This window comes from Saccoglossus kowalevskii, chromosome 6 (assembly GCF_978046115.1).
Source record: "Saccoglossus kowalevskii chromosome 6, keSacKowa6.1, whole genome shotgun sequence".
Lineage (NCBI taxonomy): Eukaryota > Metazoa > Hemichordata > Enteropneusta > Harrimaniidae > Saccoglossus > Saccoglossus kowalevskii.
The window spans coordinates 40,648,482-40,665,331 of NC_140646.1; the positions used below are offsets into that span (position 1 = coordinate 40,648,482).

General features: G+C 35.1%; 1 protein-coding gene and 1 long non-coding RNA gene across 2 annotated transcripts in view; both read left to right on the top strand.

Annotated features, from left to right (window-relative positions):
• LOC144360105 (sushi, von Willebrand factor type A, EGF and pentraxin domain-containing protein 1-like) overlaps positions 1–5,649 on the top strand; it is a gene marked incomplete at its 3' end in the record, with an annotated part of 87,576 nt that extends 81,927 nt beyond the window's left edge. The window contains exons 23-24 of the mRNA XM_085500710.1: positions 4,183–4,369; positions 5,501–5,649. Of these exons, the coding sequence (XP_085356836.1) occupies positions 4,183–4,369; positions 5,501–5,649 (336 nt within the window). The remainder of the gene's footprint in view (positions 1–4,182; positions 4,370–5,500) is intronic.
• Positions 5,650–5,703: 54 nt separating this feature from the next.
• LOC144354108 (uncharacterized) lies at positions 5,704–7,072 on the top strand. The gene is made up of 2 exons (XR_013420949.1): positions 5,704–5,752; positions 6,961–7,072. It is a non-coding gene; the product is annotated as an uncharacterized LOC144354108 (long non-coding RNA).
• Positions 7,073–16,850: the final 9,778 nt, after the last annotated feature.

Below are 16,850 nucleotides of genomic sequence, written 5' to 3' on the forward strand. Positions count from 1 at the left end.
AGATAATTTGGTTTAAACAGGGTTTAGTTTAGATAATTTAGTTTAGACAGGGTTTAGTTTAGATAATTTAGTTTAGACAGGGTTTAGTTTAGATAATTTGGTTTAGACAGGGTTCAGTTTAGATAATTTAGTTTAGACAGGGTTCAGTTTAGATAATTTGGTTTAGACAGGGTTCAGTTTAGATAATTTGGTTTAGACAGGGTTCAGTTTAGATAATTTAGTTTAGACAGGGTTTAGTTTAGATAATTTAGTTTAGACAGGGTTTAGTTTAGATAATTTAGTTTAGACAGGGTTTAGTTTAGATAATTTAGTTTAGACAGGGTTCAGTTAAGATAATTTGGTTTAAACAGGGTTTAGTTTAGATAATTTGGTTTAGACAGGGTTTAGTTTAGATAATTTGGTTTAGACAGGGTTCAGTTTAGATAATTTAGTTTAGACAGGGTTCAGTTTAGATAATTTGGTTTAGACAGGGTTAGATAATTTGGTTTAGACAGGCTTCAGTTTAGATAATTTGGTTTAGACAGGGTTTAGTTTAGATAATTTAGTTTAGACAGGGTTTAGTTTAGATAATTTGGTTTAGACAGGGTTCAGTTTAGATAATTTAGTTTAGACAGGGTTTAGTTTAGATAATTTAGTTTAGACAGGGTTCAGTTTAGATAATTTGGTTTAAACAGGGTTTAGTTTAGATAATTTGGTTTAGACAGGGTTAGATAATTTGGTTTAGACAGGGTTCAGTTTAGATAATTTAGTTTAGACAGGGTTCAGTTTAGATAATTTGGTTTAAACAGGGTTTAGTTTAGATAATTTAGTTTAGACAGGGTTTAGTTTAGATAATTTAGTTTAGACAGGGTTTAGTTTAGATAATTTGGTTTAGACAGGGTTCAGTTTAGATAATTTAGTTTAGACAGGGTTCAGTTTAGATAATTTGGTTTAGACAGGGTTCAGTTTAGATAATTTGGTTTAGACAGGGTTCAGTTTAGATAATTTAGTTTAGACAGGGTTTAGTTTAGATAATTTAGTTTAGACAGGGTTTAGTTTAGATAATTTAGTTTAGACAGGGTTTAGTTTAGATAATTTAGTTTAGACAGGGTTCAGTTTAGATAATTTGGTTTAAACAGGGTTTAGTTTAGATAATTTAGTTTTGACAGGGTTTAGTTTAGATAATTTAGTTTGGACAGGGTTTAGTTTAGGTAATTTAGATTAGACAGGGTTCAGTTTAGATAATTTAGTTTAGACAGGGTTCAGTTTAGATAATTTGGTTTAAACAGGGTTTAGTTTAGATAATTTAGTTTTGACAGGGTTTAGTTTAGATAATTTAGTTTGGACAGGGTTTAGTTTAGGTAATTTAGATTAGACAGGGTTCAGTTTAGATAATTTAGTTTAGACAGGGTTCAGTTTAGATAATTTGGTTTAGACAGGGTTCAGTTTAGATAATTTAATTAGTTTAGACAGGGTTCAGTTTAGATAATTTAGTTTTGACAGGGTTTAAATTAGATAATTTAGTTTGGACAGGGACAGGTTTAGATAATTTGGTTTGGACAGGCTTCAGTTTAGATAACTTGGTTTAGACAGGGTTTAGTTTAGATAATTAAGTTTAGACAGGGTTCAGTTTAGATAATTTGGTTTAGACAGGGTTTAGTTTAGATAATTTAGTTTAGACAGGGTTCAGTTTAGATAATTTGGTTTAAACAGGGTTTAGTTTAGATAATTTAGTTTTGACAGGGTTTAGTTTAGATAATTTAGTTTGGACAGGGTTTAGTTTAGGTAATTTAGATTAGACAGGGTTCAGTTTAGATAATTTAGTTTAGACAGGGTTCAGTTTAGATAATTTGGTTTAGACAGGGTTCAGTTTAGATAATTTAATTAGTTTAGACAGGGTTCAGTTTAGATAATTTAGTTTTGACAGGGTTTAAATTAGATAATTTAGTTTGGACAGGGACAGGTTTAGATAATTTGGTTTGGACAGGCTTCAGTTTAGATAACTTGGTTTAGACAGGGTTCAGTTTAGATAATTTGGTTTAGACAGGGTTTAGTTTAGATAATTTAGTTTAGACAGGGTTCAGTTTAGATAATTTGGTTTAGACAGGGTTCAGTTTAGATAATTTAGTTTAGACAGGCTTCAGTTTAGATAATTTAGTTTAGACAGAGTTCAGTTTAGATAATTTGGTTTGGACAGGCTTCAGTTTAGATAATTTGGTTTAGACAGGGTTCAGTTTAGATAATTTGGTTTAGACAGGGTTAGATAATTTGGTTTAGACAGGGTTCAGTTTAGATAATTTGATTTATACAGGGGTCAGTTTAGATAATTTGGTTTAGACAGGCTTCAGTTTAGATAATTTGGTTTAGACAGGGTTCAGTTTAGATAATTTGGTTTAGACAGGGTTCAGTTTAGATAATTTGGTTTAGACAGGGTTCAGTTTAGATAATTTGGTTTAGACAGGGTTCAGTTTAGATAATTTAGTTTAGACAGGGTTCAGTTTAGATAATTTGGTTTAGACAGGGTTTAGTTTAGATAATTTGGTTTAGACAGGGTTCAGTTTAGATAATTTAGTTTAGACAGGGTTCAGTTTAGATAATTTGGTTTAGACAGGGTTAGATAATTTGGTTTAGACAGGGTTCAGTTTAGAGAATTTGGTTTAGACAGGGTTCAGTTTAGATAATTTAGTTTAGACAGGGTTCAGTTTAGATAATTTGGTTTAGACAGGGTTCAGTTTAGATAATTTGGTTTAGACAGTGTTTAGTTTAGATAATTTAGTTTAGACAGGGTTCAGTTTAGATAATTTGGTTTAGACAGGGTTTAGTTTAGATAATTTGGTTTAGACAGGGTTCAGTTTAGATAATTTAGTTTAGACAGTGTTCAGTTTAGATAATTTGGTTTAGACAGGGTTTAGTTTAGATAATTTAGTTTAGACAGGCTTCAGTTTAGATAATTTGATTTAGACAGGGTTCAGTTTTTATAATTTGGTTTAGACAGGGTTTAGTTTAGATAATTTGGTTTAGACAGGGTTCAGTTTACATAATTTAGTTTAGACAGGGTTCAGTTTAGATAATTTAGTTTAGACAGGGTTCAGTTTAGCTAATTTGGTTTAGACAGGGTTTAGTTTAGATAATTTGGTTTAGACTGGGTTCAGTTTAGATAATTTAGTTTAGACAGGGTTCAGTTTAGATAATTTGGTTTAGACAGGGTTAGATAATTTTGTTTAGACAGGTTTCAGGTTAGATAATTTAGTTTAGACAGGGTTAGATAATTTAAGCAGGGTTTAGTTGAGATAAAGGTTCAATCTAGATCCAGGGTTTATGTTAGACGATGGTTTAGACAAGGTTCAGTTTTGATTTTGTTCAGACTACGGTCAAATAATGTTTGATTAGTTTATACAGTGTTCAGTTAAGATGGCTTAGTATTAGATCAGTATACCCTTTTGGTTGACACAGGTTCATATGACAAGGTTCTGTTCAGACTCTTGTTTAGGGTTTTAGAATTTGGTTTAGACTGTTTGCTTTAGCAGAGGTGAGAGTGTCCTCTTTGAGGTTAGGTTTTAACTATGGCTCAACAGTTCAGACAGTTTGCTATAGACAGGGTTCAGTTTAGACAGGATTTCAGTTTAGTATAGACATGGTTTGGTTTAGGCTGATTTTAGTTTTGACAGGGTTCAGTTTAAACAGAGTTAGTTCAGTATAGATATAGGTTTGAGTGTATCTGGGTTCAGTTAGGTATAGACAGGGGTTTTGTTTCGGCTGGATTTAGTTTATATAGGATTCTTTTTAGGTTTTATTTTAATGTAGTTATACACCAAAGCTGAGCAAGTAAAGATATTGCTGTATTCACTGTATGTGCCTCAGTTCCAAGAAATCAAAGGCACTGATCATTGATTAGTGGACAAACATTTAATAATGATAATAATAATAATAATAATAATAATAATAATAATAATAATAATAATAATAATAATAATAATAATAATAATAATAATAATAATAATCTGTATTGCATCCTTAGAAATACAATCTTTCTATCAGTCTACAGCCATAAAGCAATAAAAGAAAGTTGAGTTAGTTAATAATAAGATAAAAGTAATAGTAAATGAAAATACTTATACTAATGATTATCATTTCTGATTTCAAAAGATCTGTAAATATACTTCCCTAATTATATTTATGATTTTCATTTATTTCTGAGTGTAGCTGGTGATAAACGGAGAAACTAAGCGTACTGATGTCTCCATTAATGATGCTAATTGGCATCATGTATGTCTGACATGGCATAACAATGATGGACGATGCCAACTGTACATTGATGGGGAACAACAAACTGAAGCTAGTGATTTCCAAACAGATGCTACAGTTGATGAGGGAGGTACAATGATACTTGGTAAATATCAATATTTTTGTTAATAAATCAAGTGAATGCATTTGATGTGTTATATTTGTATGTCAGTGCTTGTCATTACTATATATATTATATAATCTTTCTTCTTTATTTCATAAAATTGGGAGAAAGTTAGGGGGTCTTTACATTATGCATGAGCTATCTGTTACAGTGCTATACTTATAACTGTTTTACTGTTATGACCATACATGACTAAACTGAATCAACTCAGTCATATTATATAATTATCATCAAATAATTATCTAATATTCATATAATTGAATATTTATAAAATATCTTTTGGGGGAATAATTCACAGTTCTCTGATTCTTAATTACCCAAGTTTTTTTAATCTTTTTTGATGAATTTCTATGTAATAGTTTATAATAATAATAGTTTATTACGCAACTGTAATCTGCTGTGGATACAGTAAGGTAAAAATAGTGTAAAATAAAATATAAGTAATACAACTAAAAATAACTACAAAGTAAAGGTCTAATAACTACAAATAAATCAGAAAGTAATAAAAATACAGTAAGTAAATCAAAGAAAAGGTTCTCCCTACCCAGGGGTTTACACAGGCGATGCTTTGTATATACCGGGTAGTATTTTTTAGATATAGTGAAAGAGCAATGTTATTTTTCATAATTAAAACCATAATTATTGTAATAATTTGCCTAATTGAACATAACAACACTGTTCCCGCGGTCTCTCAAGAACTATTGTTTTGTTTTTGTTTACAAGTCTACAGTAAATTTAAATAAAACCATGATTTAAACCCAATAAAGTTATTAAAAGTTGTCTTTGTCCAATATATCCTAATAAATGTCAGAGTTTTCAAAACAGTATTAGTGTTTCTGAAGGATGCTTCTGATTGGCTAATCTAAATTGTTAAATAATTATCAATATTTTCTATGTATATTTCATATCGTTAGTCTATGTCTGCATTCCCCTTGGCACACAGGAGTTTTAAACTTTCTTTCAAATCTAATTATATATTCCCAGTATAGACTAGTATGTCATATTCCTAATTTTTTCTTCCAATATCTTTAGTACAGTTCCCTCTAAACCATTTGTTTGAGTGTTCTGTTTCTTTAATACATGTAGAATGATTTTTTTGTTTCATATCTATAGGTCAGTATGTACCAGAACGTAATGGAGGTTTTATCCAGACCAGGTCATTTGTTGGTCAGATCAGCAGATTCCTTTTCTATAACACTGTACTGACTTCCAGTGATATCCAGAAACTAGCTTTATTATCCACCTCATCATCTACTGGACCACATTGCTCTGTCCAATACGTGAGTGGAAACAACCTGGTAAAATCATTGCCAGATTTTGTACTGTCTGAGAGTCTTGTTCGTCAGAATGATTCATGGTGCGGAGGTAAGTAAAAGAACAGTGTTAGTTATTTCAGCATATTGTGCTTGTTACTATTTTGTAATTAAATTACAGCAACAAATATTTTTATTAAATAAACAAGATGAACATACTCTAATACTATTCATGTTGCCTATAACTGCATGCTGGCAACCTTAAAATGTCTAAAATGTTACTACAAGTTAATCAGACGTCAACAAATTTAGCAGTACGTGGCGAACTGGGCAGATCGACAACCAATATCAGTCTTTATAAATAAAATGATGATTAGATATTGGCATGATATTTTCAATACCAAAAAACACATCCTAATAAATGATGCAATTACATGCAATATTAATAATCAGCTAAAATGGGCAAAATCAGTGCAGGAAATAATAGGAAGTGAAATAAATGGATTTTGGAGTAGAGGTAAGAAAATATACAACAAATAAGTAGCCAAATAGAAAAGAATTATATTGAATTATGGAAAAAACAAATAACCTCAAAAAAATCATCATCAGGTGAAAATAACAAATTAGGAACTAATTGTAAATTCAAAAATGAATTCAAAATGGAACAGTATTTAACACAAATTAAAGACCCCCACTAAAGAAAAAGTATCTGTAAATTCAGGATAAGTGACCATGGTCTAATGATAGAGAAGGGTAGGCATGTCAGACCAAAAATAAAATTTGAAGAAAGGGTATGCAAAAAGTGTGATATGGATGCAGTGGAGGATGAATTCCATTTCCTGATTGATTGTCCAAGTCATAAAAATGCAAGATGTAAGCTGTTTGGAAAAATTGCTTATATACATCCATATTTTAATTTGATGAAACCAAATGACAAGTTCATATACATTATGAGCAATGTAGATAAGGAACTTGCGAACTATATTAGAGAATGTGGTACATTTTAAATATATATATCAATATTTCATAATTTTATATCTGTATTTATTTATTTATTTATTTATTTATTTATTTATTTATTTATTTATTTATTTATTTATTTATTTATTTATTTATTTATTTATTTATTTATTTATTTATTTATTTATTTATTTATTTATTTATTTATTTATTTATTTATTTAAAATACATTTATTTCTTCCTTTTTTTAATTTTAATTATTAGTTTAGCACTTGACTGTATGTTCTCTTCAAACAGAATGATGTCAATAAAGTATTATTATTATTATTATTTTATAATTTTTATATTTTTTCTTATCAGATGTAAATGATTGTCTTGGTGTTAACCGTTGTGCAGGTGTTAAGCCAGTCTGTGAGAATTTACGATTTGAATCATTTGAATGTGTATGTCAACCTGGATTTATTGGTGAAAATTGTCAAAATAAACTAGACTATTGTAGTCCTATCAACCCTTGTCAACACGGTACTGTGTGTACAAATAAAGTGAATGACTTTGTCTGTGATTGTGTTGGTACTGGTTATGAGGGAAAACGCTGTGAGATTGAAAGTAATCTCTGTTTGTCAAATCCATGTCAAAATGGTGGTATCTGCTCACCCAAGTTCAATTCTTACACTTGTGAATGTACCAATCCTGATGAGATGGATCACAATTGTGTTTACATTGCTGCCTGTGAAAACATCAACTGTCAAAATGGTGGTACATGTAGAGCAGAAGTTCATACTGCCGTCTGTTACTGTCAGCAAGGCTACACTGGGAATAGGTGTCAATCTTTGATCAATTACTGCGATCCATCTCCATGTTATAATTTTGGTGTTTGTACACACAACACACTAGGATTCACATGTCAGTGTGAACAAAAATATGATGGTGACTATTGCCAAACTCGATTTAACCCGTGCAACTATGTTGATCCACCATGTGTGAATGATGGTAAATGTAAAACTGATTACCAGAAAGAAACACACTATGAATGTGAATGTGTGGACGAGCTACGACACTTTCCACCACACTGTGATGTACATAATCATTGCACTGAACGTGATGAGCCATGTCTAAATGGAGGGGTGTGTGTTCTGCAAGACAGAGATCCAGGATACTTGTGTGCATGTAAAGAAGGTTATGGTGGCACTCAATGTGAGAAAGAAATACCTGAGCAACCAGTGTTTACAGTGGTGAATATTTGTATGATAGAACCATGTAAAAATGGAGGCACGTGTAATCCTATATCTGGTGCTGACTACACTTGTAGTTGTATCAATAACTATAGTGGATTTATTTGTCATCTATATCCAGGTAAGTTTGCTCACACATGCACTGGCCAATCCTGTGGATAGGATAGGATATTTTCCATATACACAGTATCCCTTACAAACAAGGCTGGATAGAATATTATTATAATTGTTTTATTTTATTTATTATTATTTTGTAGTTCTTCTTAAAACTGGCTATCCCAATTGTTTTGATATTTTATATGTAAACACTTTGGGTGGACCTCAGTCAGATTCGTTTCTTTTTACCTTCGTATTCCCTAATTTTAGTCAATATTTCTGTAAATTTTGAACAAAATGCTATTTTTGACTCTTTGTAGATTTTCATGACGATAATTGTATTTTTTTTTTTTTATTTTTGGTTATTTAAGACATCTTTTTGAAAACCTCCAACCAAATTGTCCGATATTTTATACATAGGTGCCTTAGATTGATTACTTTAAAAATGATTTGATTTATTGAATACCAGTATTCTTCATGAAGGTCATTGTCGTGATGCTGCATAAGTTTACCTTTGTGTCTTCTGAACTCTTCATGTTATTCCTATATGCTATGACCATTTAATAAAATAACTTCTCTGTTTTGATAATATGCTAATTTGTACCAATGAAGTGGTAAGAATAATTCTTGTAAAGTGTGAGAAAGTGTAATTTTCTCACTGATTTATTTACTTATTGACTCTTACAAATCCCCGAAGGAAAAGAAAATGGTCACAAAGTACAAGGAGAAATATATATATAAAAAAAACAAAACAAAAACACAATATACTAAATAACAAATACAATCACTAAATTACTAAAAAATACAAAATCTCTAAAATACAATCTAATATAAAATTACAAAATTGACAGCAGGCATTAAGATGTCAAGTAAGACCCTGCTTCCTGACTTCAAAGCTTTTACTTATGAACTGTGCTACTGGTATAATAATGTTTTCATTCTGTAACAATTCCATGAATTTTTTCTCTGCAGGTTTATTTTCAAATGCTGGGATCATATCCTTAGCTTTATTGAACAGTTTGGCACGCAACTCATTATATTTGTTGCATTCCAGCAGAAAATGCATTTCATCCTCAATTAGACCTTTGTTACACATGTCACAAACCCTGTAGTGCATGTTTATATTTGACTTAATTGTCTCTTTTTAATATATGCCAATTTTTATTTATTTAAATCTGGATTTTTTATAGAGATCAGAAGATATTATGTGAGGGTCAAAATATTGAATGGAGTGGAGTGGAGTAAAACATTGGAAGAAAATAGTGTTTTCAGGACAAGATTTAAACAGGCTGTCTCCAATGTGTTTGTGAACGTAATTGGAATGATCACGACAACAATTATCAGTTTACTGTAAGAACCCAGATTTATTTTATGTAAACTATATGTATAGTATGTATCATAATAAAACACTATGTTGCTACTCTATTAAAAAAACAATGAAATATAAATATGCATTTTGTGGTTTGGAAGACGCTCTAGTGTTTGGTTTACAAAATAAACTGAATTGTTTAGTTTAAGATTTTGTGAAGAACACAAAGGCAAAGCTTTTAACCAAAAAATGCCACAATATCATTGGTCACTTCATTGTTACAGCTATTATCCAATCAAAACACGTTTCTTTCATAATGTAACTACATGGGGAAGTGATTAATTAAATTGGCAGTCATTTTTGAAATCAAATTGCTGCATTTCTGTTGGAGATGCGGTTCTAATGCAGTATTGCTGTTTATTGTTATTTGGTGTTTAAAATGTAATAAAGTTAATAATGAATAACAAAAAAAGTAAATAGGCGAAAGTTGAGTAAATAAAAGTTAAATAAGTGTTACTCAGTGTATTCTTTTGTTTGTTCATTTACTGTTACTCAAGTACACATAGAGGGCTATAATAGTATTTTTATCTTTTGATTGTAAGATATGTTTAAATTTTTTTTCTTTATCCAAATTCAGGAAATTTGTATTTACATTGTTGATAGTGTGAAACATTGTGTCTCTTTGTTTTGTGTACAATTTACAATGTATTAAATGATGTTCCTCATTTTCAACTTCGTTACAATGGGAGCATAACCTGTCTTCCACTGGTGTTTTTGGTTTTGTATAACGACCTTTTTCAATGGCAAGTTTATGGCAACTTAATCTAAATTGAGCTATTGTTTTGACATGTGGGTTGTTCATCACTTTTATGTATTCTTCTTGTTCCAAGGAGTCTTTGAATGTCCTGTATGTGCGTAATTTGGCACTTTCCCTTTTGTTGTCTATATTCCATTTGTTAATGTAATATTGTCTAATTGAATTATTTATTTTTTGTTTTGTGAAATCTGTGACATTGTTTTTGATGTAAAGTTTCAAGTTTCGTTCTAAGGTAGTCAACCATGCTCCTGTGTAAGTATTGTTTTCCATGTCTTTTATAGCATAAAAAGCTAAATTGTCATTGTCTATCGTTTTGAGGTGTTTGTAATAGTTAATTGCTGAGCAGTATATTCTGCTTATCAGTGGCTCTCTTCCCAGTTCCATTCTGCATCCAATTTTGCTCGCTCTGTTGCCAATGTTAAGAATTTGACGACAAAAGCGTAGATGATATTTTTCTGTTGCTGTTTTGTCCCAATTAGTCTGATTTTGGAAAATGCCCCATATCTCACCTGCATATGTTAATATGGTTATGACATTCATGTCTTGTTTTAATATGGACATTGCGTAATATTGTTTGCTATTATAGACTCATCTGATCTGGACGAGCAAAATTGTGCTTACAAAAACATTGTTCACTTTGTATACCTCTCTTTACGTTTCAGCCCTGCGGACAGTGTTGATGTTGAATTTGAAATGGAGCATGAGGCTTTAGTGTCTAATGACGTTGACATGCCGAATAGAGAATCTATGGAAAATACATTATATGATGGTATCAAGATGGGATATTTCAGCCCATATGAGATTTCTGAAGATGGATTCTACCTCAATGAAATAGGTGAATACATTTCATCCTTAAAAAATCTGGTGTTTAATTACTGTTTAATTAATATGAAGAGATGAAATGAATTGAAAGTGAAATATATTGTGACGTTAAATGCGGGGGGGGGGGGGGCCTTTATGGGGCTACACCGTATTCAGGATCGGGAAGCTTGTCTTTAATGCCGGTCTAATAGTCTTTGTCTTTGGTAGCATGCTTATCTTATAAGTCTCCTCCCTCTCAGCTCGTCCGCTGTCACAGGGTGGGGATCGTTTGGTGAATGTATATCACCACAACTGAGACTGTGCAGAGAAAGAAATATACCAGTAACGATTATAACAAATTAACACAACACAATATATACGGTTTCCTGTACTTTAATAAACAAATAACAGGGATGCTGGTCACTGGAACCAGCAAGGAAGGGAATACACTGTACAATAAAATAAATTAGAGACTTGATCGATGCTGCAGGGAACACTCCACTCTCCATTGGACAGCAATGTGCAATGTTGCGTTCCTTCGTATCTGGCACACTGTCGAAGCAGCTGCACTACAATTTAAACTCGTGCTCTGTGTCCAGGGAGTATCGGCAACTGCACTGCTATCTGCTGCTACTGGTACAACGGGAGTAGTTCAGGCAGTGAGCTTCAGTGGTTCCTGTTGATCAGCAGAGATTACTGCACAGCATGTCTGCATATGTACCCCTGTATAGGGTACAGCTCACTGGAGTCAGGAATCAGCATCACAAGATGTTACAGGATCAAGTCAGGTCACCTTCCTGACTAAAGATTTTCCCTTATGTCTCAACTTAAATACCCTAGTTAATTTATGGCCATGCAAATAATAAAATGTATATAACGAAATGATTGGTTATCTCGAAATAGCCGACAAATCAGTGTACAGAGGATGCCAATTTTGGAAGTGGAATAAACCACTCTTAATCCAAGCTCTACCAATTTAAAGTAGGAGACTCGGGTCAATGATGTCATATCTATTTTCATTGCCAACAACACTGGGCTCAGCACATTCCAAGGTATTTCACAATCACCATGTCACTGTCTGAGACATACCATTATGCCACAGGGAGAGACAGGATGTATGTATCTCAAATTCTGCTGACAACACAATCCAGTGACTGTATCAGCAGTCTTAAAAATAAACATGTGCAATGGGTTGTTGCAAAGTATCCAAACATGTGCGCTTTTATTTCACACAGCCAGGGCTCTGTACTTTTCACTTACAATTTATGTCACATTATTCCCCCCTGAGTTCAACACACCGGGGTTGATTTCATAGCATTTTTTCACAGACATAAATTATTTTGAAAAATTGAAATTGGTTATACATTTAGTGGTAATTATTATCTGAAGTCTATCCTCTCAATCGAAATAGTACACAAAATCAAGGACAGAAGTCACAGCTCAAGTTGACTTTTGACTGCCATTTTGTTTGTCAATTTAACCTCTCTCCCCAAACTCCCAATGCTGGTCTGCAGCCCAGCAGTAGGAATGTGGTTTGAGATCTTTCTGGCCACAAATAAAATAAAAACTAGTTTTCATGAATACGTCAAAAATAATTAAATATGGAGTAGTTTATTCTTCACGCACAAGTGTGGGTTTTCTACTTTTAAATTTCTAGTTACACTAAATCCAAATGGAAATATATATGCCACCTAAATAAAGGTAAATACATTTTTCAGGGCAGTGCAAATTTCCCATACAGGGTTATTCACTCACAGTTTATAGTTCAGTTCTATTTCATGTCTTCCTCATCTGATTCCACAAAAATGCACTTTGACTGGTTCATAATTTTCGCTTTCATCCGATCTCTTCTAATGTCTTTATCACAACCGTCGCATACTTTCCACCTTTTTTTATTCCGAGTTGCTTCCAGCTTCCTCAATTAACTCTCACAGCGGGCGCCAACCGTGACATCTCTTCCTATTTTGGTCTGATTCCGCATTCCTTCGCCCTCTTTACTGGACCTATTTCTGCATCAGCCGTCTGGGCTTCCTTTATCTGATCACCGCTCACCTTAGGTTGAATTCTGACAGCCCGTACCTGGGTCTCCATTTCCGCTTCCACCATCCTGGTGTCCACTATTCCTTTTCCCATATTCACCTTTTCTGTGTCCCTCATGCAAGTGGGAGTATCCTGCAATGAACTGCTATACTCTCCGGCCCTGGAAATCACAGCGCTATGTTCCCCCTGCCAACCACATTTCCCGCATGGTCTCCTTATAACCCGTCAGTTTTCCCGTGGATTTTCCCTGGCCTATAACCTTATACTCGGATTCCCCAAGGACTTCGATCCACCTGGCGAGTTTTCCTCCTGGACACTTAAAACTCAACAACCACCTTAGAGCTGCATGATCGGCAGTCCTGATGGTGAATTTCCTACCGTACAAGTACTGCCTGTAGTATCTCACGAAATTCACCATTACCAGTAATTCTTTCCTTGTGATGCAATAATTCCTTTCCGCTTTACTAAGCAACCTGCTGCCATACGCTATCACCTTTTCCTTTTCATCCTGGACCTGTGATAAGACAGCACTAATACCCGTTTCACTTGCGTCTGTATCCAGCACATATTCCCCCGTTTCCTGTAGATACACTAGTACCGGGGCGGACATCAGACACTCCTTTAATACCTGGAAAGCAATCCCACATTCTGTATCCCAGTTAAACACTTCATTTTTCTCCGTTAATCTGTGCAAAGGTACTGCTATTTTGGCAAATCCTTGTACATACCGGCGGTAGTAGGACGCCATCTCCAAGAAACTTCTTACATCCTTCACACTTTTTGGCGTTGACCACTCCTTTATGGTTCTCTCTCTTTGTCTGGATCGGTCGCTACACCATCTTTTGACACTATATGACCCGAATACATTACACTGGTTCTGCACAGGTCATATTTCTTTGGCTTGAGTCTTGACCTGGCTATCAGCAATCTGTTCAATACTTTTTCCAAATGCTCTAACTTCTCATATACATCTCTGCCGTACATAATAATATCGTCTAAGGTCTAGGAACTACAACTTGGTTCAATAATACTGGCGTTTAGCATCTTTTCTACTTCCAATGCAGGTCTCTGCACCACCTGTTGATATTGTTTTCTTGACAGCAGTGTTTCTGATGCCCCAGTATATATTAAAAATATCTGTGCAATTCACCTCCTTTGTCTGCCGCAAATATCCCGCCTGTCGCCCTAGTATAGTCATGTACGGTAGGGAGGGGTCTACTTTCCGTTTGGGGGGGGGGTCTCTGTATCTGGTTCCTCTAGTTTCATTTCTCCTTGCTGTGTACCCTGCCCCTCCGTCTCTGCACCATTTTTACTGCTTGTTGGGGTTGCCTGGGCCTGTCTGCATTTCCGACCCAGCCCTGGTCCCTGGGGTTAGTTTTGATGCGTTTCCAGCGTATCTGCTTGGTGGGATGGCACAGTTTCTCTTTATATGCCTCCGTCCACCACATCTATAACACTCAATTCCTATCAGGCGCCACCTTTCTGGTCCTTCTGGTCCCCCACTGCATGGCTGTTCTGCTATTAGGCTTGGTTGAAATTGTCCTACCCCCATTTCTTTCATTCCTTCATTCAGCTCCATCACCTCCGAGTCACAATCAGCATTCAGCACTCTGCTAAATTTGGGGTACTGCTCAGCCAGTCTTTGTTTCTCTGACATCACGTGTGACTCAGTCTCCAATGCAGCCTGTATCTCCTGGTCAAAAGTGTTTGGATTTGCTCTAAATATACCGTCTCTTATTTCTTTCTCATGGATTGCATTTTTGAAATACTGCCTGCCCAGCCTTTCTTGGGAAGCAGGGTCCATACCTGTGTAGGTCATCTCTGTTAAATCACGTATAGCTTCACCCAATTCTTGCAAACTTTCATCTTTCTTGCGCTGCCTAAACCATAGTTCTGCCGCATAGGTATCTGCTTGCCCACTGGGACTAAATCTCTTGTCCAATCTTGCGACTAACTCTTGGTGGGGTATTTCTCCACCATCTGTTTCTCGGGTCAACACTTTCTGCGCCAAACTGGACAAACTCACTGCTAAATACCTCGACTTGTGTACCATATCGCAATTATTTACAATTGCACTTTGCTCAAAATAGGCTTTGTAATCTCTCCATGGCGTTTTCCCATTAAATTTTTCTGGAATTATGTTAGGCTTTGTCACAGCATACATGCCCCTCTGACGGAAAGCCTCCTCTCCTTTCAGTGCTTTTTCTCTGCACAACTTTGGTCTAACTACCAGCTCTGGATCCTCTTTTACCTCCTCAAATAAATCTGAGGTGGGGTTTGTCAGCCATCTGCCAGTTGATTGTGCCCAGGGGTACCCAAGCCATAAGTCATCTGCTCTGTCAGCTGGTCTCCCTCTCAATGCTGATCGGTACCGTGGTGTGGCTGTATCCAGCCTCCATGGTATATCTGTTTTCTCTGCTACTGCTGATTCACTCCGCTTTTCCGCTGTAACTCTACTGCTAGTCAACAGGTCAGCTTTACTCATTTCTTGGGTCCCATAGCCAGAGGTTGGTGTCACCTGTGGATACTCTCTACTGGAATCGGCTTTGCCATTTCTGGATCTGCTACAGGTTCAGTCTGGATACTCTCTACTGGAATCGGCTTTGCCATTTCTGGATCTGCTACTGGAGTCGCCTTGATCTGCTTTCTCTGGTTCACCTCCTCTGCACCAGTTGTATCCCACCGCTGCCACCAATGTGATGTTAAATGCGGGGGGGCCTTTATGGGGCTACACCGTATTCAGGATCGGGGAGCTTGTCTTTAATGCCGGTCTAATAGTCTTTGTCTTTGGTAGCGTTCTTATCTTATAAGTCTCCTCCCTCTCAGCTCGTCCGCTGTCACGGGGTGGGGATCGTTTGGTGAATGTATATCACCACAACTGAGACTGTGCAGAGAAAGAAATATACCAGTAACGATTATAACAAATCAACACGACACAATATATATGGTTTCCTGTACTTTAATAAACAAATAACAGGGATGCTGGTCACTGGAACCAGCAAGGAAGGGAATACACTGTAAAATAAAATAAATTAGAGACTTGATCGATGCTGCAGGGAACACTCCACTCTCCATTGGACAGCAATGTGCAATGTTGCGTTCCTTCGTATCTGGCACACTGTCGAAGCAGCTGCACTACAATTTAAACTCGTGCTCTGTGTCCAGGGAGTATCGGCAACTGCACTGTTATCTGCTGCTACTGGTAGCACTGGTACAACGGGAGTAGTTCAGGCAGTGAGCTTCAGTGGTTCCTGTTGATCAGCAGGGATTACTGCACAGCATGTCTGCATACATGTATGTACCCCTGTATAGGGTACAGCTCACTGGAGTCAGGAATCAGCATCACGAGATGTTACAGGATCAAGTCAGGTCACCTTCCTGACTAAAGATTTTCCCTTATGTCTCAACTTAAATACCCTAGTTAATTTATGGCCATGCAAATAATAAAATGTATATAACGAAATGATTGGTTATCTCGAAATAGCCGACAAATCAGTGTACAAAGGATGCCAATTTTGGTAGTGGAATAAACCACTCTTAATCCAAGCTCTATCAATTTAAAGTAGGAGACTCGGGTCAATGATGTCATATCTATTTTCATTGCCAACAACACTGGGCTCAGCACATTCCAAGGTATTTCACAATCACCATGTCACTGTCTGAGACATACCATTATGCCACAGGGAGAGACAGGATGTATGTATCTCAAATTCTGCTGACAACACAATCCAGTGACTGTATCAGCAGTCTTAAAAATAAACATGTGCAATGGGTTGTTGCAAAGTATCCAAACATGTGCGCTTTTATTTCACACAGCCAGGGCTCTGTACTTTTCACTTACAATTTATGTCACAATATCTTCTGTGTCCCTCAGTATTAGTTTTTATGCCTGTCTCTGTCTTTGATGTAATAATAATATGAGGTTATTATGAAGATCTGCGAAGTATGCATGAAG